This window comes from Camponotus vicinus, unplaced genomic scaffold, assembly GCF_025532165.1.
Source record: "Camponotus vicinus isolate PSW18456_S1 unplaced genomic scaffold, iyCamVici1.0 SCAF_6, whole genome shotgun sequence".
Taxonomy (NCBI): Eukaryota; Metazoa; Arthropoda; class Insecta; order Hymenoptera; family Formicidae; genus Camponotus; species Camponotus vicinus.
Window position 1 is genome coordinate 12,876,585 of NW_028141978.1, and position 23,892 is coordinate 12,900,476.

Genomic DNA, 23,892 nt, shown 5'->3' on the forward strand with positions numbered 1-23,892 from the left:
CCGCTTCCGGTGCGATAACGGTTGACACGTGGAATGTAGGCAAGTGTGATAGTGAGAAATAGTGAGAATTGCAGAAGGGTGGTGATAGTGAAAGTGGTGGAGTGTGAGAGCGGAGGTGAGAAAGAGTGTGTCAGAGAGTATAGAGGGAATAAGAGGAGGGCCGGATTAGGGAAAGAACGTGTAATAAAGGGAAGCGAGGTGACAGGGCAAAAGGCATAGAATAGAGGGATAGTAGATAGAGACATAGGAAAACGGGCGGTAGGCATAGACGGTGGGTAGATAGGTAAGAAACAACGAGGCGCACGAGGGGCATAGAGTATACAGTAGGGATAGAAGGGGGAACAGAGAAGCGCGCGTGGTTCAAATGGAGACGGTGTCAAAGGAGAGAGTAGGTGTATTAGGAAGGAAGGAGAGGGAGAGGGGGGGAGTATAGGGAGTCTAGACGGGTTGTGGAAAAGGAAGAGGGAGGAATTGGAGAGGAGTGGAGGGGGAGAGGAGGAGATATTTAAGAAAAGTAAAATAATAGAAAGATCGCCGGTGAAGAATATAGAGATGAGTGAGCTGGGAGAGTGGATGAGGGAAATGAAAGAGAGCTTTGAGAGAATGGCAGAAAGAACGGAGAGAGCGATGGAGGAAGTAAGAAAGGAATGTAGAGAACAGGGAAGAGGGTTGAAGGAAATGAGGAGGGAGTTCAGAGAGCAACAGAAGGAATGGAGGGAGGAGAGGGGGGAGTTGAGGAGAAAGCTAGAGGAGATGAAGGAAAGAATAGAAAAATTGGAGGAGGGAGAGAGGAAGGAGGATAACGTGATACAAGGCAGGACAGGGGGGAATAAGATAATAGACAAGGTAGGTGAGTTAGAAAGAAGGTTAGACACTAGAAAGAGGGAGGAGAGGAGGAGGAATGTGGTAATAAGAGATGTAGAAGTAAAGGAGGGAGGAAGAAGAAAGGCAGTGGAAGAGATATTAGGGATAGTGGGAGCGAAGGTGGAAGTAGGGGAAGTTAAAAGGATAGGAGAAGTGAAAGAAAAAGGGCGGGAGATGCTATTAGTCAGGTTAGGAAGTGAGGAGCAAAAATGGGAGGTGATGGAGAAAAAGAAGAATTTAAGAGGTAGAAAGGAGAGAATTCTGGAGGACCTGTCGTGGAGGGAGAGGAGGGTTAGATGGAGGTTGGGAGAGATAGCAAAAATGGAGGAGGCGAAGGGAAGAAGAGTTTGGGTAAGAAGAGGAAGAATAAGAATAGGGGACCAATGGTGGAGGTGGGATGACGAAGGAGAGGTATTGAGAGATGAAAGAGGTGAGATAAGAGGAGAAATACAGGGGAAAGCAAGATAAGTGGAGAAGAGAATGGGGGGATAACGGGGGAGGAGAAGAGAGGGGAGATCGGTAGGGAAGAATGGAGGGTGGCATTCTGGAATGTAGCGGGGTTGAGGAATAAGGACAGAGATTTTTGGAAGGGGTTGGAAAATTGGGATGTAATTGTGTTGTCGGAGACATGGGTGGATGAGAAGGGATGGGATAGGATAAAAGGAAAATTATCAAAAGGATATAAATGGGGGACACAAATAGCAAAAAGGAGAAGTAGGAAAAGGAGAATAATGGGAGGAATGGCTATGGGGATAAGAAAAGAAGTAATGGAGAAAGGACAGGAAATAAAATCATAAAGGGAGGGAATAATTGAAGGAAGAGTGAGAGGGGGGGGGAAAGGTGGAAAATAATAGGAGTATATGTGAAGGGGAATTTAGAGGAAGTGTTAAAGGATATGGGGGGATGGATGGAAGAAAAGGAAGTGGGAAGTAGAATACTGATAGGTGGGGACTTTAACGCGAGAACAGGAAGAGAGGGAGGGGCGGTGGGAATGGAAGAGGAGGGGGAACCAGGAGGTGAGAAAAGAAGGAGATCAAAGGACGAAAAGATAAATAGAGACGGAAGAAAGTTAGTGGAATTGATTGAAGAAAAAGGATGGAGTATTTTTAATGGAAATATGAGAGGGGATGAGGAAGGCGAATTTACGTTTACGGGGGGTAAGGGATATACAGTAATAGATTATGTGATTGGAGATGAGGATGTGAGAGGGAGAATCAAAAGAATGAGAATAGGAGATAGAATAGAATCAGATCATCATCCGGTGGAAGTATGGGTGGAAGGGAAAGTGGAGAGGAAGAGGAGAGGGGAAAGGATAGAAGGAGTGGGAAGAGTGATATGGGATGAGGAGGGTAGAGAAATGTTTAGGGAAAAGATGGCAGTAGAGAAAACAATGGGAGATGGATTGGAGGAAGCATGGGGGGATATGGAAGTGAGAATAAAAAAGGCGATGAAGGTGACAGAGGAAGAACAGGGAAAAGGGAGGATAATAAGAAGGGGATGGTGGGATGAAGAATGTAAGGATAAGAAAAGAGAGGTGAGAGAGGAATTGAGGAAATGGAGGAGGGAGAGAGAAGATAAAGAAGGGTATAGGGAAAAGAAAAGAGAATATAGGGAGTTATGCTAGCAAAAGAAAAGGGAGGAAAGTGAGAGATGGGAAAAAGAAGCGGAGCAGGTAAAGAAAGAGAAGGATGTGTGGGAGATTGTGAATAGAGGTAGGAGAAAGAGGAGGGTGAACGAGAATATAGAGGAGAGAGAATGTAAAGATTATTTTATGAGACTACTGGGAGGAGTGAAGCATAGAGTAGTGAGAGGAAATTGGGAGAGGAGAAGGGAGGACGGAGAAGGGGAAATAAGCAAGGAGGAAATTAGGCGGGCAATCAGAAGGTTGAAGGATGGGAAGGCAGCCGGGTACGATGGAATACCAGGAGAGGTTTGAAAATATGGAGGGGAAGATTTGGTAGATTGGGGGTGGAAATTTTGCAAGGGGGTGTGGAAGGGAGAGGGATGGCCGGAGGGATGGAAGGAGGGGGTAATTGTACCAATTGTGAAGAAAGGAGAAGGAAAGACAGTGGAGGAATATAGGGGGGCGACACTGATGGCAGTATTATATAAGGTGTATATGATGGGGCTTGCGGAAAGACTGAGGGAGGAATGTGAGGCTAAAACAGTGATTCCGCAGAATCAGACAGGGCTTAGGAAGGGAATGTGTACAATGGATAACATATATGTGGTAAATTATCTAATAAATAGGCAATTGGGAAAGGGAAAGAGAGTAGTGGCATTATTTGTGGACTTGAAGGCGGCATTTGACACGGTGGACAGAGAGGTATTATGTGAGACAATGAGGATGAGAGGGATAAGAGAGGGTTTGGTGGAGAGAGTGAAAGGAGCACTGAGAGAGACGAAATGTAGGGTAAGAGCGGGAGGGGAAACGGGGGAGGTTTTGGACGGCAAGGGGAGTAAGACAGGGATGTCCATTGAGTCCGTTGTTATTTAGTATAATGATTGCGGACTTGGAGGAGGAGATGAGAAAGGTGAAGTGGGGAGGGATCAAGATGTGAGAAAGGGGGAGAAAGGATATATACCTTAGCTTATGCGGATGATATAGTGCTATTGGCGGAGGAGGAAGATGAAATGAGGAGCATGATTGGTAGATTGGAGGAATATATGGAGAGGAAAGGTTTAGAGTTGAATGTAGGTAAGACGAAGGTAATGAGGTTTAAGAAGGGAGGAGGTAGAATGAAGAAGAGAGAGTGGAGGTGGAGAGGAAAAAGGATGGAGGAGGTAAGGGAATTTAGGTACCTGGGGTATACGTTACAGAGGAATGGAGGACAAGAAACGCATATTAGGGAAAGGATTAAGAGGGCGGCGGCGGTAATGGGAGAAGTATGGGGAATAGGGAGGAGAAAGTTTGGCAAGGATTGGAGTAGAAGGCTATGACTGTTTGACAGGCTAATATGGACAATATTGAGCTATGGAGTTGAGATATGGGGTTGGAAAGAAAGGGAAGGAATAGAAAGATTGGAGGAAAGATATATGAGGTGGGTACTGGGCCTAGAGAGAAGAACACCAGGATATTTGATAAGAGAAGAAATTAAGAGGGGAAAGTTAAGAGAGAGAGCGGGAAAGAGAGCTTGGGGATTTGAGGAAAGGCTGAAGGAAGGGAAAGGTAGTGAGTTGACGAGACTATGCTGGGAGGAATTGAGGGAGGGGGCGAGGGAGGGAAAGGTAGGATCAGAGTGGGAAGAGGAGAGAAAGAGGTTCTTTGAAAGCAGAGGATGGGGGATTGGAGAGGTAGAGAGGAAGAGAGAGGAAGGGGATGGGTGGTTTGGAGAATTGATTAAGAAGGACAAAGAGGAGCAAAGGTTGGAGAGAGAAGGAAGGATAAAAGACTCAAGATATAACAGATGGTATAAGATGATAATGGAAGAAGGAATACCAGAATATCTAAAGAAGGGATGGGGAGAGAGCAGGTGGAGGAGGGTATTGAGGTTTAGATTGGGGAATGAGATAGGGGAGAGTAATTATTGGGAAGAGGAAGATAAAAGGATGTGTAGGTTATGTGAAGGGGAGACGGAGACTTGGGAACACGTATGGGAGGGGTGTAGAGTGTGGAGGACTGGGGGGGAAAGTTGGCAGGAAATGGCAGGGTGGATATTGGGGGGAGGAGGGGAGGGAGAATGGTGGATGAGAGAGATAGAGAAAGAAAGAGAAGTAAGAAAAGATAGAGGAGGGAGAAGAGAGGGGGCAGAGGAAGGGGGTGAGAGAGAGAGAGAGAGATTGATTGATTGATTGATTGACCTTTATTAGCTTTCTCAGCTATTTGTAGTATACAATTTTAAATACATTAAATAACATTAAATAATATATATTCCTTTAACATTCGCTTAAATGGTTCGATTCTATCACACTGTTTCATTTCGGCTGGTAAATCATTATATAATTTCACTCCTTCATAAAACATACTCTTTTGCGCACTTCTTGTTCTGCGAAATTGTATTGCAATATCTCCGGCCTGTCGCGTTTGTCTCTCACTTACATTTCCTACTATTTCTAGTCTATTTCGTAGCTGCTCTGTCAGCAAATTCCTTACAATCTTAAAAATAAATAAACATACATTATAGTATAGCCTCTGTCTTACGGACATGAACTGCAACGCTTGCAGCATATGTTCCACTTTGATATACCTATCACACTGTAATATAACCCTCATTGCCCAATTTTGCGCTATTTGCAATTTATCCAGCTGTGTTTCTCCCATATTCATTAACAACGTTGCACAATATTCGAAGTGAGGTGCTATGATTGCCTTATATACAATACATCTAGTATATGCCGATATACAATTTCCTATTCTATTTAAAAAATTCGTCTTCTTTCCTATCTTTTTTAACATATAGTCACAATGATCTTTAAATCGAAGTTTATCATCAATAATTATTCCTAGGTATTTCATTATCTCTACTCGTTCTATCTCAGTTCCGTCCAAGCATTTCAATACAATATTTCCTTTCAGTTCCTTTCTTACACTCTTAACTATCATATATTTCGTTTTTCCTGCATTCATTTTCAATTTATTTGTATTCATCCATTTTTCTACCATATTAAATGCCATATTCATTTCTGACTCTAACTGCTCACTACTTTCACCAGGTACATATATTAATGTATCATCCGCAAACATTTTTATACTACATCCTTCAGGGCAAATTTTAATTATATCATTAATATATACAATAAATAACAAGGGTCCTAGTACAGATCCTTGCGGCACTCCATATTCAGTGGCAATTAATTTAGACCATTTATCGTCGAACATTTATCGTAGAACCTGCTGCGTTCTATTATTTAAGTATGATTTTAACCATTCTAAAACCATCCCTTTAATTCCATATTGATATAATTTTTCTATTAATCTTTTTCTATCTATTGTTTCGAAAGCTCGCTTAAGATCCATAAATATTACTGCAACCATTTTTCCTTCGCTAACTATTAATTTCCATTCGTCAATAACAGTTTGAATTGCCGTTTCACGTCAATAACAGTTTGAATTGCCGTTATTGAATTAGTATTTAGCTGTAAAATTCTATAAATAGTATTATTGTAGTTGTTAATTATTTATAACCAATTTTTATATTTAAAATAAATATACGGAGCTAATCCTGCTAAAATCATTAAAATAATAGCGCTAGGATAACCAAATGACCACTGCAATTCTGGCATAAATTCAAAATTCATTCCATAGCTAGATGCTATTAAAGTTGGAGGTAAAAAAACAACTGAAAAAATTTTTATGATTCTATTTTGCTCAATATTAATAAATCCCATTGCTGAAGAGAGAGAGAGAGAGAGAGAGAGAGAGAGAGAGAGAGAGAGAGAGAGAGAGAGAGAGAGAGAGAGAGAGAGAGGGAGAGGGAGAGAGGGAGAGAGGGAGGGTAGAGGGAGGGACGACGGAGTTGAGAGGTTGAATGGAAAGCAAGAGGAAGCGGAAGTCGAGGGCGTGTGTGTGTGTGTAAAGGAGGGAGGGGGAGCGAAGGGATTCGCGATCCCTCAAGTAGTTTATAAGTATAGGTTAAGTTTAGGATAAAAGTAGATTTAAGATTTTTTTGTAATAGATTGTAACCCTGAGGGGAACAATAAAGATATTATTATTACTTCGTTTTGATAGTTTACAAGATGGCTGAAGAAAATAATAGTGGAGGCTCAAAATTTTAAAGAGAGAGTAGCCATTGTATCACGTGCAATTGAAATAATGATGGCGCTACAAGATCTCAATAATTTTAATGGCGTTCTAGCGATTGTCGGTGCTATGGATTCGGCTTCAGTTTTTAGGCTAAAATTTACGTTTCAAGCATGTATAATACGCAAAAAAAGTTTCATAAATTTTGCGAAATTTGCAAAATTTAAAAAACATTTAAAAACCAAGTGTGTATGATTCATAAATATGTATATTCACGCTTATATATTTTTCAAAATTCTTTTACGTCACACCATTCTCCCTTTAACATGAATTTATTTTTATAGAAATTATCAAGAGAATTACAAAAAGCTTTAGAAGAAGCACGAGAGCTTAATAACGATCACTTTCGAAAGTATCAAGAAAAATTACGATTTATCAATCCACCTTGTGTACCATTCTTAGGTAAATATTACAAAGTGATGATTCTTTTATAATTATGAAAAAAATTAAATTTAAATCTCTTTTCATATAATCTTAGGTATGCACTTAACTAATATTCTGCATATTGAAGAAGGAAATCGAGATTACTTACCGGAAAGCCCAGACCTTATCAATTTTAATAAATGGCGAAAAGTAGCAAAAATAATTGGTGAAATACAACTATACCAAAATGAAACTTATTATCTTTCTGTGGAATCTAAAATAAGACAATATATTGAAAATATGTGCCCCTTTGATCCTGATATGTCAGATGAAAATATAGACACTTATCTATACATATATTTGTATCGTATCAGTTAAGATATTTTACATTTTACTTCCTATTTATATGACACTAATTCATACGCAAGTTAATATACTGGTGGTAATTTGTTTGCTACATTTAAATAATCTCTCTCTCTCTCTCTCTCTCTCTCTCTCTATTCCTCTACATAGAATTAATTTTAAATTGATCAGCAGAGAAATTGAGAATGCATTAATAGTCATCATAATACACAGTATCTATAGTAATAATAGCTTAAATATAATTGTCGCTAAAAATATCTATTACTTATAATAATTACTAATTTTGGTAAATATGTCGATGAAGGGAGCCCACCTCGATTACCTTGACTTTGACATATGTTGTCAAGGTCACTGTCCTGAGTAACATCCAAAAGGTTTTAGCTGTCGCTCGTTGTTTATTAAAAAGTTATTAACAAAAGAATTTTACAATTTTAATGCTTTTTATCTCCGAAAATATTGATTGGAGAAAAAAAATTTTAAGCAGAAAATAAAGCCGCTGAAAAACTACAAAAAATGTTATATGCATTTTTTTCATAAACCTACTATTTTAGCTGTTATATGAAAAAATAATAATTTTAAGCACATTTAATACAATTTAAATTTATATAGAATTTAATACAATTAAAAAATATCACAAATGTATGTGTACACACACACACACACACATACACACACACGCGAGGGGTGCAAGGAGGGCCTTCGGCCCCCCCCTCCCGCGACCACCCCGCCGATAGGCAAGGTGGATCTCGCTTTACAACTTACAGCATATATCCATTGTGACTGAACTCTTCGCAATGCGTCCTCTACTGGCGGGGCGGTTGCGGAAGGAGGGGCCGAAGGCCCCTTTTGCACCCCCCGCGCGCGCGTGTGTGTGTGTGTGTGTGTGTGTGTGTGTGTGTACACATACATTTGTGATATTTTTTAATTATATTAAATTATATTAAATTCTATATAAATTTAAATTGTATTAAATGTATTTAAAATAATAATTTTTGATATAACAGCTAAAATAGTAGGTTTATGAAAAAAATGCATATAACATTTTTTGTAGTTTTTCAGCGGCTTTATTTTTTGCTTAAAATTTTTTTTCTCAAATCAATATTTTCGGAAATAAAAAGCATTAAAGTTGTAAAATTCTTATGTTAATAACTTTTTAATAAACAACGAGCGACGGCTAAAACCTTTTGGATGTTACTCAGGGCAGTGACCTTGACAACATATGTCAAGGTCAAGGTAATCGAGGCGGGCTCCCTTCATCGACATATTTAGCCTAATTTTTCTCTTAGTGCATGTATGGATTTTTCGCGCATGCATGGCATGAATAAAGTGTCAGTATACAGTTTCTAATAAATTTTAAGTTCTTATTTCCGCCTTCTAGTTCAAGGAAATTAAATATTAAAAAAGTAATTGAGATAATATAAATACACTTTTTCTAAAAATAAGTTAATTAATTTTTCGAGTATTTTGATGTAATTTTTAACACTGAGGCAATTAAATAAAGATATAATAAGGTATTAATTAGGAAAATTTGTTATATTAGTGCATGTAACAATAACAATATTGATTGTAATTAAATTTCTGCATATCGTTCATTTTACTATATAATAACTTTATAACACTTTAATATGATGTTAGAATATTCAAAATGTTCAATAATACTTGAAAGAAAATGTCAAAGTGTTATATTACAAAAATTATATTACGAATAATACAATTAATATTACGAATGAGCTTACACCCATTACACAAAGAAATATATCAGATAGTTTTCGGAAACATTACTTTGTAACATGAAATGTTTCGGAGATGCATGCAGAAACGTTTTAGAAACATTGTATAAACAGTTAATGTCCGCATTCAGACACCTTGATATAAAATGTTTACGACACTATCCTAAAAAATGTTACAAAAACATTTTTCAAGATAGTGTCGTAAACATACTTGAGAAATGATATTTAAATGTTGCTATGTTATATTTCTGTAATAATTCATATATAGCGGTATCATGCCCCGGGAAAAAAAAGTCCATATAAAATTGGCCATATATGGATTTTGTCAATATCTAATTATGTTTTGCCAAATATAGTCATATATGATATCATATATGAATAAATATTATCAGATCTGAAAATTAAGTACCACTAAGAGTACACCGAAAAAATTGTATTCTTAACTTAAGAATATGCCACTTATCTTTAGAATATATACCACTAAAATAGGCGCCAAGAGGATCCTCTTAAGTTAAGAGGAAAATCTTCTAAAGAGATATTCTTAATATACAGAGAAAAATATTTCTTTGGATTTAATAAATTTTGTTGAAGTCAAATAAATTTAATTATTGGTCTAAAAGTTTTTTTCCGCCTAATTTCAAATAATCTGTTTAATATTCTAAATCCCAACAAGGAATCCAGATTATTAAATAAATCATTTTAAATTCAGTTTGAAATTAAACTGATAAACAGTGATGTCAGAAAGAGGATGCGGCTCACGTGCACACAGAGAACCTGTGTGTGAGCCGCGTCCTCTCTTTCGCATCACTGCTAAGGGAAAGAAATATACTTTAGATCTTACGTTAATACAAGTCCTTTATATACATTTCATGATAAATATTGAATACGAGAAAAATTAACCCTAACAACACACCATGTCCAAAAGACGTCCATAGAATATCTAGAGGACAGCCAAAGGATATTTTATGTCCTCTGGATGTCCTCTCGATGACCTCTGGACATCTTTTGGACATGTGTGTTGTTAGGGAAGAGTGGTGTCGCCGCGTAGCGGCAAATGAAGAAACATGTCGCGCACACGAAAATCGAGTTGCGGCGTAGAAGTCGCAAATTAAGAATATATTCTTATTCATTAAGAATATATTCTTATTTATTAAGAATATTCATTAAGAGGACTTATAAAGAGGACTTTTAATTAATTAAATATATAATGCAAGATATAATTTTTAGGAAAAATTATATTTGTCTATGTAAAAAAAGGTAAAATCATATATAATATTAAATGATTATATGTAATATCATATATGATTTATATCAAAGCATACATGAAACTAACTTTTGCTTTGGTTTTATACATGCTTAGATATGATATCAATATCTGACTATGTCTGATTGTACAAAATGACGTGAGTTATCTAATATCATTTTTTATGATCAGAAATGGTCAGAGATGGACATCATATCTAAGCATATACAAAAACGTATGCTCTGATAAAATCATATGTGGTATTATATATAATTATATAAGACGGTATATAATTTTAATTTTTTTTATATAAATAGACATGGACTTTTTTTTCCCGGGATAAGCAATAATAAAATGTTTCAATTGTAGCACTCATGAGTTATATCATTTGTAAAGATACATGAAACATAATTTTGGAATATTTCCGAAACGTATCAATTGAAATATCTTATTTGAAATATTTCTGAAATAAGCAAAAATAAAATGTTTCAATTGTAACACTTATGAATTACATCATTTGTAAATATACATGAAACATAATTTTGGAATATTTCCGAAACGTATCAATTGAAATATCTTATTTGAAATATTTCTGAAATAAGCAAAAATAAAATGTTTCAATTGTAACACTTATGAATTACATCATTTGTAAATATACATGAAATATAATTTTGGAATATTTCAGATACATATCAACTGCGATATTTCATTTGAAATATTTCTGACTATGAAACATTTTAGTTGTGACACTTATGAATTATATTATAAACATAGACATGAAACGTCTCATTTGAAATCTATATGAAGCATTTTGAAACATTGCATATATATTTCATGTTTAGTGGGCACCTACTAGGTACTAAAAATGTATGCGAGGAATGTATGATAAGAACTGACAAACGTGAAATACTATAAAACGAAACATACGGTATCATCAAATAAAGTATCCAAGTAATTTAATTTATTGGATTCTACATGTATACATCCAAAATCATTCGTAAATAAAATCATAGGAAATATATTGAGATCATACTTTAACGTTTTTTGCATGTTCCAAAAATGAATGACAATCAGAATTATAATGTTACGATTGAAATATTTGGTCTATACGTTGACATATTCATCAATTCAAAAAATAATACTTTTCTCGTTATGATACTCTGCGGCAATGTCTAATATCATTTCTCTAATTTTGGAATGTTCAACTGCGGACTACCAAGTCATCTGACTTTTTATTTCTTTATTATGGCGATTACAATGATAAAACGGATTGTAAAACAAGATAATGAGCATCTTTATTTGGTGCATAAAATAAAACCTAATTACTTACAATGTTTATGAAAAATTATTTTTATTCTATGTCATTTTTTATTTTAATTATCTGAGTAATAAACGATCCTATAAACGGGTATTTACTTACTTGGCAATGTTTCTTCATGGCAAAGAAAAAAGAAAAATTAAAGAAATCTTAATTTACACTTCTTCACTTTTTATTGATAACTTCCTTATTTCAAAGATGTAAGGAATATTGGTCATATTTCGATTTGATCCATTTTTATTGAAGAGATTAAGACTTATAGATTTAAAGATCGAAAAACAGTTTTTTTCTCAACCTTCATCATTACTACCGATCATCATTATATATAAAGCATAAAATAAATTTGAATTTGTCAGTATCGAATAAATATTACTGTTTCAGTCAATTATTGAAAAATATAAGCATGGATGCAGTATTAGTAACATATTTAATTAATCTCTTTATGTGTGTGTAATGCTAAATATTTAATATTATATAAATATAGATTAGCAAGAACTCCATTCATAAAGATTAAAAAATGTAATCATTTATCTACTTCTCATTCTTGGATTAAATTAAAAGTTATAATAGTAAATGTTATACAATAACGAGTTATAAAAATATTTAATTTTATGTTTCGTACATATATTAAATTTAATACATACAATATTTAATTAATACATCTGAATTCTGATTTTTATATAATTTAAGTAAAAAGTTACATATTTAAGGACACATAATTAATAGCATAAATGCACATCATAAATATATGTACTATATATATATATATACATATATATATATATATGCATATCATAAATATATGTATACCATATATATATATATATATATATATATATATATATATATATATATATATATATATATGGTATACATATATTTATAATATGCATATATATATGTATACATATATAGTACATATATTTATGATGTGCATTTATGCTATTAATTATGTGTCCTTAAATATGTAACTTTTTACTTAAATTATATAAAAATCAGATGTATATATATATATGTATGTACAATAAATATTACATAAAAAGTAATTAATCATACGTATAAAAATATTAAATCTGCATTACAAAGATAACCAATATATAATGCAAAAATTACTTACAAAATTAATTAAAAACCATTAAAAAATTATTAATAATTATATAAAAGTATTGATTAATTACATATGCCAATTTATATATCTTATCCCCAACATTTATGCTATGGTCTCGAGACAGTTCGACGCATTATTGGATGGATTACATTTTTATTGGATGGACAAGTATTGAAGAAATTTTCTCTGTTTTTCGATTTCCGACCGGCGTGTTTCTATCTTGCGTTCAACATAGGAAAGAGTTGGTCCTTCAATCTCTGTTTTAATTAATTTTTTAATCTAAAAAAGATTATTTTAACAATTGTCATCAATAAATGATTTCGTAATTGTCGCATTATCACACAGCCAGAGTTTCATTGACAGAATTATAGAACAAGATACGTAAAAGATTGTATTATACAATATATAAAATATATAATGTACAAAGTGTTTTACGGTTGCTGTTACTAACTTCTAAGTATAGGATAAAATTGAACATTTTTTGACAATAAACTCATGTTCGCAAATTCATAGTTCAACGTGATAGCAAATAAATGATATTTTCAGTCTAGAGCTTTGATAAAGGCAACTTATTCAACACTACTGCATTCTACTGGTAGAAGCGTACTAGAGTCCTGCTGAGGGCTAGCCCACGGGGCTTTTTTCCTACACGTTAGGTAAGCAGCAGAGGATGTTGTGCAAGAGAAATGTTTTTTTTTTATATTTTTATTTTAATTATTTTGTTTTGTTTTATTTCAATATATATTATAATAGTTGCTGAAAATGAGTTAATTTGTTATTACACGCACGGCAACGTCAGACCATATTTCTGTTGATTCTATCAGAGATTTAGCATTTCTATCATGGCGTGAAATTATGTAAAAGTATTATTTTTGGACCCTGCGTTGAAATTATGAAATTGTGAACATAAGTTTATTATTAAAAAGATTATCATTTTTAGTCCCTTTACCTGTCATAAGAGTTTGTACCATCAACCTTGAAACACGTAGAGATGCATCGTAAAAAATAAATTTTCTAATAAAAATTTAACAAATAAATATGTAACTTTGATATATTAAAATTACCTCGTCCAACTGTTCTTTAGAATACACATTGTTAATTATAACAGTTAATGTCGCAATCTTACTTAGAAATTGCCTATAAAAATAAAACAGTACATTCATAATTAACATGAACAATAAACTTTTATATCTATATATTTTTATAAAATAATATCGTATTACTTGTAAAAACGTCTAAAGTTGCAGAAATCATTTAATATGTCCTCAAGTATATGCTTAGTATTTTTGGCAAGAGTAAAAAGAAAAATATTAGCAATTAAAATTTCAGTTTGTTCTACCGATTTGGATTTATGATAAGGTAGAGTATTCCAAAGAATTGCAAAATTATCTGGTAATTTTATCTCTAAATAATTGATTATGATTTTAGGATTTTCAATGTAAGCAAGACATTCTAAAATTGTATGATCAATTTCTTTTATACTATCGTTAAAAACTTTATCCCATGTATCAGGATTTGCCGTTTTCAAACCATTACAATATGTCCACCTCTTCCATCCAGGCGAAAGTCTATAGAAGATAGTTCAGAAAAGAAGTAAGAATTTTTTAACAAAATTATGTTAATAGTTTCTTTAGTGTTTAATGAATTATTTTTGATATATATGATATATATGTTTGATATATATGATTATCATTTGCATTATATAAAAATATGCCTATAAAGAATTCAGTATTGTAAAAAAAATTACTCAATTTCTTTAGGATTTATCAGATGCTTTCGCAATTGAAAAGAGGCCCCGATTTTGCATGAATCATCATTTAGAATACATTTCCACTTTGCCAGTTCTTGCTTTAAACATTCAATATGATTATCATCGCTATCTTCTGTGGATATATACCATGTGAAATCAAAAACTCCTAGCATTTCCTAAAATTTGATAAAAAATATAGCATCTTTTTATTTCATTCTTTCATATTATATAAAGAACAGATATAATATGTATGTGCAAAAAATATACACATATTTACTAGACAATTTTATTTTCATAATTTTATGATATTTATTAGCATTAACTATTATAATAATCACATTAACTGATCTTTTATTTGAATAACTGTGTACATACATATTTTATATCCAAATGTTTCTATATTCTTAATATGTATATTTCAGTCTATATAAGAATGACTCAAATGTCAAGTGGTAAGCCCGAAAAATAAAAGTTTGAGAAATAAAGTCTTTTACATTTTATTAATCATAAATATACATATAAATGATTTAACTATGTAGGTCCAATCTCGACCTTGAAAACAGACGATTTCAGTATAATTATATTGGTTGATGATAAATCCCATTATCTGCACCTGAATTCTACTAATGACTCGGAATTAAGTTTAAGTTTGTATCACTTGGAACTTGGGTTACTCATATATTGATCGTTAAATTTGATATAGGATCAATTATTCTCTTAATTTAAATATGTTGCATATCAAATATCGATTTTAAATAGAATTCAAATCCAAAAATTATCAATTTTTATATAATTATAATTATATTAAATATAGTATTTACAAACGGATTACTACTGGCTATAACAAATTTATTTTAAAATTATAATGTTTTTTTCATTTATGATTATTTAAAATTATAAGTCAATTTCTCTCTCTCTCTCTCTCTCTGCAAATGATCTTTCTCTCTTTTCAAATTTTTAATACGCGCCGCAAACATTCTATTACGCAAAAAAAATTAATATATAAAGAAAATAATTGTTACTATAATATCCTTAAATTGAACATAAATTACAACGCACCACATTATTATTTATAATATATATTCTAAAGTCTTAGCATTAAAAGAAAATAACAATGTATTACAAGAAAATAGCAATTTCAAAATTTATAAAATGTGATTATTAAATTTAAAAAATAAAATATATATATATATATATATATATATATATATATTTTTATTTAATAATCACATTTTAGAAATTTTGAAATTGTCATTTTCTTGTAATATATATATATATATATATATATGTGTGTCGGAAAATTTAAATTATGTTTTTGATATTTGTACGTTAAAGTTATGTAATTATATATAATTAAATTCTTTCTTTAAAATCATTACATATATCTATTTTTTTAAGAATTATTTCATCATTTTATTATGATATATGAAATCGTTATATTAAACCATAGATAATTTATGTCTTAATAGATAATTAAGAACAAAATCAATAATTGTGTTTACCTTGCATTCAGTCCGTACGTCTACGAATGGAAAGATATTCGACAAAAATTCAAGTGCTTTGATCATAGGATACCATGCTATATAATTTCTTTCCCTTGACAAATAATTAGCGAGTTGCCAAAATATGGAGAATTCAAGTTTTTTCTTTATCGCAAAATGGAATGCATCATCGATGATTTGCGCTCGATTGAGAACATGTATATTCTTATATTTTGCAGAATTTAAGTATTGCGCAATTTTTCGCCAATTCTCGATATCGTAAAAGACGCGATAGTATCCTGTTATGCAACAAATCGATTAATTATTAATTTATTAATTATTAGATTCTTTCAATTTATTTATATAAACTGAATAATATTGGAAAACCATAAAAATTATATTGACAAATGTGAAAAAATCGCAAAATAGTAAAGAACTTTTCTACTGATTTAATTTGTTCTATCAACGTATGATGCGAGGCGATTATTAAAACTCCCCACACGGTCTGGCTATAAAATTTTAGGTCTAATTTGATAAAACATGCCCAAACAGCGAAACCTATCTTTCGCCACTTGAAATCTCTTGTATTAATCTTTAGCTACGTCTCTATTAAGTTTTATCCATATTGGTTCAGTATACACAGTTTATATTCGAACCTGTTTTGTGTGACGAGTTTGTTTTGTCTCGTCATGAAAGTGTTTATCAAGCAACGATATGCGATAAAGTTTTGTGTAAAATTGGGTAAAATTATTATAGAAACAAATGAAATGATAAGAAAAAGTTTAAAATAGGTTAGAAAAAATATGACATTATCATATGTCATATGTGATATAAATTTATAAATAGAAAATGAATGATATGACATATGATAATGAAAATGAATGATATGACATGTGATAATTAAGTGAAACTTAAAAACTTGTTTAAGAAATTTTGTATAAATTCAAATTAGGCTAGAAACTTTGGCTCAAATTTTGGCTACAAGCATAATGTTTAAATTATATAATATATATAGCCAATTATATAATATATATGTTATACTTATACGAAAATATAAATTTATTATTCAATTTTTACCAATTTGTTGTAAGTTTACAATGATCCATTCATCTTGCTTAAGAAAGAATTCAATTTTTGAATTCGATGATGTTAACCAAATATTTGGCCAAGTTCTGGTAAAATTGGAATTTTGCTCCGTAGTATAAGTAATAGGTATATAATATTCATTCTGTTCATCCACCTTGCTGTGAAATTGTGCCGATATAGTTATAACCTCGCTCGAATAATTTCGCATCACCTCTAACACGGGGAAACTTCTCTGTATAGCCCATGAATGTACCGCGCTTTTTATATTAAATTGATACTCGGAACATAATTCATCTATGTCATTTTGCATAGCGTTCCATAAATTATTGGAAGTTTTTCCCACAGGATTAGTATATCTATAGAATTTAATATTGTGATAAAAATGTTAAAAATTGTGTATAATTGATTAGCATCATAAAAAGAAAATCACATTTTACATAATTTATTTATACGTATTTTAATATTATAATGTAACTTTCATAGGTATGTATATAAAAATTTTAATATAATTTACTATACGTATATATTATTATATTATAATATATTATAATATACTTACGGATTATTCAAATATTCAATCATTCTTTTTAAAAATATACTATGTGGTAATGTTCGTTCTAACATGCGGCATATGATGGAGCCTAAAATGATACACAAATAAAGAAATTAATTTATAATATATTTTAAATGTTTTTGTCCCATTATTCACACAAGTTTGTAAATAATTGTGTAAATATATTGTATAAATAAATTAAAACTAACAAGGAAAGGCGCGGAAATGTCCCCCTCCGATTTTGATGAGCTTTTAATATGTTGTTTTCTAGACAAAAATAAAGGACACGTATTTTTTTATACGTGCCCATACGCGTGTCTAGGAGGTAAAACACCCCTTAAAAAAAAATCAGTTTTTTCTTTTCGAGATGAATATTTCAGAAACTATAAGAGATAGAAAAAAATGTTCAAATTAAAAGTTAAGTGGCTTCAAGAGTACTTTACAATAATTACAAAAAAAATTTTTATTTTTTTAAATTTTCAAAATACCCCCACCACTAAATATATTTTTTTTTAATTTTGAAATTTCTTTATTACCAAGTGAAAGGTTATTTTTTTACAAATCCAACCATATATGATTAAGTTATGTTTCGAAAAGTCATTTTCCAGAATTAATTATAAACCTCCCTATAATACGCTATTCGTATCCGTCCATGCGCCAGAGATGCCAGATTCCGGCCTTTCGGTAGCATGCGGTAGCATGGAGGGGATAATAGAAAGAGAATCATGTTTTGTCTCTTTCTATTATCCCCATACAGTACTTAAAATTATTTTAATATGTCTATCAAAGGATAAATCTACTCTTATGAATAAATATATTTAAATTTAATAAAAATTTGATCATTATATGAAATCAATAATATTCATTTATTTTTTGTAGTTGTTTTTTGTAATTAAACATGCAGTTATAATTAGAAACAATATACAGAAATTAGTTTTAAGTTTAAAATTTTTTTTTATTATCATAGCAAGAATTAATTAAAATTAATTAAAATATTATAACAATATAATAATAAACAAATAAAGTGCGAATTACAAATAAATTTGTTTATAACCATTGTATATGTACATACCTTTATTATAGGAAAGAAAAGTATATATATAATTGCCAAAGTATCTATTCTCTATCCCAATGTTTATATTAATATAAGTGTTGAGATCGAGTAATTCATGTTGAACTTGAACTATAAACAATTCCATCATCCGGAAATCTGACACAATCTAAAAATAGAATTCGAATATAAAATTAATAAGAGACGAAGAAGCTGTCGATACACTTATAAACAATCGTAATTAATCGCTGCTATTAAATATAATTTATAATATTTTGCACATTATAAGATTTGAAACTACGAGTATAATAAAGTATGTCTCTATATTTAATGTGTATCATAGTATAAAAAATTAAATGTCGTTATAATTACATGAAAATGTATTTATAAGATGTTTATTAAATGATTAAAAGTTCTTTCTTAATAATTTTAACAATTAAGAATTAAAAGGATTTATGTATAACAATGTCAATAATACGAATTTGAATTTAGTAGTAAATAAGAGCTAGACGCGGATAGTGCATTAGATTAGAAATTAATTTTTTCATGAAACTGATTAATTGTATACCGGGCACAAATTTTTCTTTGTCCATATACCAAGTTGTATAATTAAATCTTAATTTGAAATTTTTAATAAAATCCTTTTAATATCTCTGAAGAAGCGTTGGCGAGAAAAATGTCAGAAGGACGAAGTCGCTGAATCGAGAATCAAATCGAGTTTCATTTACCAAAAGACTACTCTTACCACTAAGACCTCATATCTCGATGCTTCTCATTTTCTGCCTACAAACATTTCCTACTAATAATTATTAACACTTAATGTTTTAGAGAGACGTGCGACGCACTATCATTTGCGTCTGACTCTTATTCATCGTGAAATTCAAATTTGTGTTAATAATTTTAACTTTAAAATACATGTTATTTTAACTTTAAAATACATGTTATTTTCTTATTAAATTTCTCTAAATGGATTTATAAGAATTTAAAAGATTCGAGTAATCATAGACTCAAATTAGCGTTTTCAATTAAAAATATATTGAATTTCAATTCAAAAAATATTGAAAAAAGATTTACATAAATATTTAAGAATTTTCTGTACACATTATTGTATTATTAATTATTTTGATTGGGTATTCAAATAGAGTTAGAGATAAAAAACCTCATCGATAATATATGCTTGGAGAAATATAATAAAGCCTTCGTATAACCAATAAAAATCCAACAGATAGTCAATATATCTTCGTATCATCCCTTGTGCTACTAAAGATGCAATTCTCGTTTTGCGTCCGACAGAATCTAATTTTTCATTGTACATGATATCTGCTTCTCTAAAAAATCATCATACTATTATCATACTATTATGTATGCTGTATAAATGTATGCGAAATTTTGGGTATTAATATAATTTTTTAATTAAAAATACATTAACTTATTATTGAATATATTTATTTTTATTTATATATTACCTGTAAAAGACGAATCCCAAAATCTGTTTGACTTCATTTTGTAAATTCCAGATTGCGACATGATCCACTTTGCGCTCAGGTGAAGTAAGGATTCTTCTCGAATTATTCCAATAAGTTTCGAAATACATAGTAACATTTTTAATAACATGCTTTACAAATCTTACATGCATTAATATTTGCGGTCTGCACCACATGCTAACGGTTTCAGTCAATTTAATCGGATGAAAATAGAACACCATAACTGCTACATTACTTATGAAGATTGAAGGAGTTTCTTTAAAATATGTCCATACCAGATTATTGGCCACCGATACAGATTCTTGTATCGGCATATTCGACAATGCTTTGAATCTTCGATGATGCTTTATGGAAAAATCAAAAGAAATTCTTAATTCTGGCTTATTCCAAAACGGAAGTAGATTTTTTCTTTGGAGACTTGTGATTAACCACCTGTCACATTTTAACGATATGCTTTAAATAATGATTTTTAGACAATTGTAAACATAGAATGCACAAATATACAATTTATTTTCGATATTTCAATTTATTCTTCTACTTACTCTTTGTCTCCATTTTCGTTTATGTTCGGAATTACAAAAGAGTCTTCTACGATATTAATTGGAATTTCGGACCTTATATATAGATTGTACACTCCAGGCGACAAAAAATCTTCGAAAGTGAGCACGGTAATATTGTTTTTATCATTATTTATTGGTCTCATTTTATAAATCATTTCGTTTTTCTTTAATTCCGATTTCATTATACTCATTGGATGTAGTATATGAAAACTGATGTGTTTTGTTGCATTAATAATATAAATAGTGATTACGCAGTTACTAAAGAGATAATCATCATTGAATATTAACTTCACGTTATAATGTAACGGCAATGTATAATCTGATAAATCATAGTTTAGTACGCTGCGCTGTTCGATTTCGGATGTTTTGACAGTAGGACTCGCTGTTGTGGCAATGTACATTATACTACTAAATAATATTTTTAAGAATGACATCCTAAATTTTTTCAGATATCTATAAAAATGATTTTTTCATTAGAAACAAAATGTGTGTGTCTATATATATATATATATATATATATATATATATATACATATATGTTTACTAACATGTTACTTTCAAAGTGTGTTTATCCTTTCAACCTTAAGCGAGTGATGTATTAAAATCGAACGAAGAATAAACGAATAATACATGTCCAGCCGAAATCAAATTTATTAAAAATTTTATAACTATTCGGATTAAACATGAAAATGATAATATAAACTTTGTTAGCACTTTCCATGGCGTACAAATGTATTCGGACATAATGTTAACTTATTGCATGTTTTTCATACATGTTTGTTACATATTCAACTTAACATATTGTATTTATCTAACGTTCGAGAATATTGACTCTAGGCATTCATTATAAAAAAAAATGTTTTAGAAACCAAATATAGGAAATATTAAGTATTTCTGAGATAATTTTATAGCTGTAGCGCAAAATTGAACATACATACAGTTTTGTAACGTCAAAAAAATTGTCTGGATTTTATATTTCTTATATCTCAAGAGAGGTCAAATGTGCTATCATCGCTATGCTATTATAATACATGTCTAAATGTTTTCATGTTAGTTGCAAGTGAAAAATGGACTTGCAATAAAGAAATATATTTATTCAAAAATTCAAGAAAGCTGTCTCTCTTTTAAGAAACAAAATAGTTGGTTGTTATTCCATTCACACATTCGTGTATGCATATATTCAAAAAAGAAAAAGAGATAAGTATTTTATATTTAATTTAATGTCTTACCTTATTTGTTGAAGTAACCACAGATTTAATTCGAAATGCGCGAACATTCAATCACGATCTTACTGCTTCGAGAGGCTATTATAAACTGATGGTGCTGTCGGCTGTCGGCATACCTGTAGTCAAGTGTATAAGATACGTGTCATATAAATATCACCTTGATCATACATAACAAAGAAATATCTTATTTTCATCGCTCTCTCGAGAAATCAATATGTATATATTTACAATTTTTGTATCTCGTTTTCATTAAAAACTTTTCAGTAAAAACTTTATATTAGTTTAATAAAGCTTTTATGTAGAAAAATTTTTCTCGAAAAGCGTTCAAGAAATTCAATTGAGAATTATATTTTGTATATAAAATAAAAAAATATTTTATATTTTATATTTTTTATTTTCTTTAAAGAATTACCTTTCTGCAATGACTTATTGTTTATATGAAATATAAATGCAAGAGAATATATATTTGTATTGTATCAGTTAAGATATTTTACATTTTATTTCTTATTTATGGCACTAATAATTTATACAAAGTTAATATACTGATCTAATTTATTTGCTACATTTAAAAAATCACTCTCTCTCTCTCTCTCTCTCTATTTCTCTACATAAAATTAATTCTTAATAATTTCAAGTATAACGCAACATTGTTGCCATTCACTAATGAAAAAGAACTAATTATAATTTTATAGTAAGATTGCAGTTGAGATTTCTATTTTTATAGTTATCAATACAATGATATAAAGCATTAAGATAATAATAAGTATGATTAATAATAATAATCTTAAATTTAAGATATTTTGACCAATATCGCCGAAAATTTCTATATTATATTAATTTATGTTAATTACAACGATTTTTCCTCTCAGTGTATGTATGAATTTTTCGCGCATGCAGAACAAGAATAAAGTGTTAGTAAAGTTTCTGATAAGTTTTAATTGCTCATTTCCTCCTTTTAACTCAAGGAAACTAAATAATAATAAAGTGATTGCGATAATATAAATCCTCTCTTTCTAAAAATAAGTTAATTAATTTCTCGAATATTTTAATGTAACTAACAATAAGTATTTATTACGAAAATTTCTTATATTAATGCACGTAACAATAACAATGTTGTTTGTAATTAAATTTTTGCAAATCGGTCATTTCAATATGTAAAAACTTTATATTAGTTTAAGATGCGATGTTAGAATACTGAGAGTGCTCAATAATACTTGAAAGAAAATGTTAAAGTATGGAGAAAAAATCAATTTAATTGAGAAGTTTTAAATACAAATAGTATTTGTTCTTTTAATTCGTAAGTGCTTACCGCTGTTTCTTTTTTTGTCCTGTTTGTTTCTTATTCTGTTATGATTCTGGAAAATATGCACTACGAATTTCTAAAATAGCTTTGTGAAAGTCAATAAATTTGCAGTGTCTGTTCTCTTTTCGATTATATGAGAGAAGAGTAACAAAAATTAATATTGCGAATGAGTTTACACATATTAGCTTATACTAAATATGCGAAGAAGAATAGATGACAACTGACAAATATTACAAAACGAATATTATAAATGGAATATTATAAAACGAGACATACGGTATCCTCGAATAAAGTTTGAGAATTTTATCTGATTCATGTATACATCCAAGATCATTTATAAATAAAATCACGGGAAACATGTTAACATTAACGTTGCTATTTTTTGCATGTTTGAAAAATGAGCGATAATTGGAATTTTAATGTTATAGTTGAAATATTCGTTCCATACATTGATATATTCATCAATCCCAAAAACGATATTTCTCTTGCTATAGTACTTTGCGGCGATGTATGATATCATTTCTCCATTCTGGAATGTTTAACAGCGAATTACAAATTCTGATTACCATCTGATTATCTATTTTTTTATTATAGTAACATAATGATTACAAAAACAAGATAATAAGCGTCCTCATTTAATGTATAGAATAAAAATTAATTGCTTATAAT

General features: G+C 30.6%; 3 protein-coding genes across 3 annotated transcripts; 2 read left to right on the plus strand and 1 right to left on the minus strand.

Annotated features, from left to right (window-relative positions):
* The first annotated feature begins 1,759 nt into the window (after positions 1–1,759).
* On the plus strand, positions 1,760–2,488 carry LOC145972632 (uncharacterized). Its single transcript, XM_083101372.1, has one exon. The coding sequence runs from the start codon at positions 1,760–1,762 to the stop codon at positions 2,486–2,488; it is 729 nt and encodes a 242-aa protein (XP_082957498.1).
* Positions 2,489–2,986: 498 nt separating this feature from the next.
* LOC145973221 (uncharacterized) lies at positions 2,987–3,804 on the plus strand. The gene is made up of 2 exons (XM_083102463.1): positions 2,987–3,323; positions 3,473–3,804. Exons 1-2 carry the CDS (start codon positions 2,987–2,989, stop codon positions 3,802–3,804), a joined length of 669 nt encoding a protein of 222 aa, XP_082958589.1.
* A 9,004-nt stretch (positions 3,805–12,808) lies between these two features.
* Positions 12,809–22,025, minus strand: LOC145972634 (aminopeptidase N-like). The gene is made up of 12 exons (XM_083101373.1): positions 21,924–22,025; positions 20,677–21,147; positions 20,117–20,566; positions 19,810–19,978; positions 18,672–18,819; positions 17,606–17,687; positions 17,038–17,402; positions 15,982–16,259; positions 14,477–14,655; positions 13,953–14,297; positions 13,794–13,866; positions 12,809–13,008 (listed from the first exon to the last, which is right to left on the minus strand). The coding sequence occupies exons 1-12, from the start codon at positions 21,968–21,970 to the stop codon at positions 12,883–12,885; spliced, it is 2,733 nt and encodes a 910-aa protein (XP_082957499.1). The 5' UTR covers positions 21,971–22,025; the 3' UTR covers positions 12,809–12,882.
* Between the last annotated feature and the right edge of the window lie 1,867 nt (positions 22,026–23,892).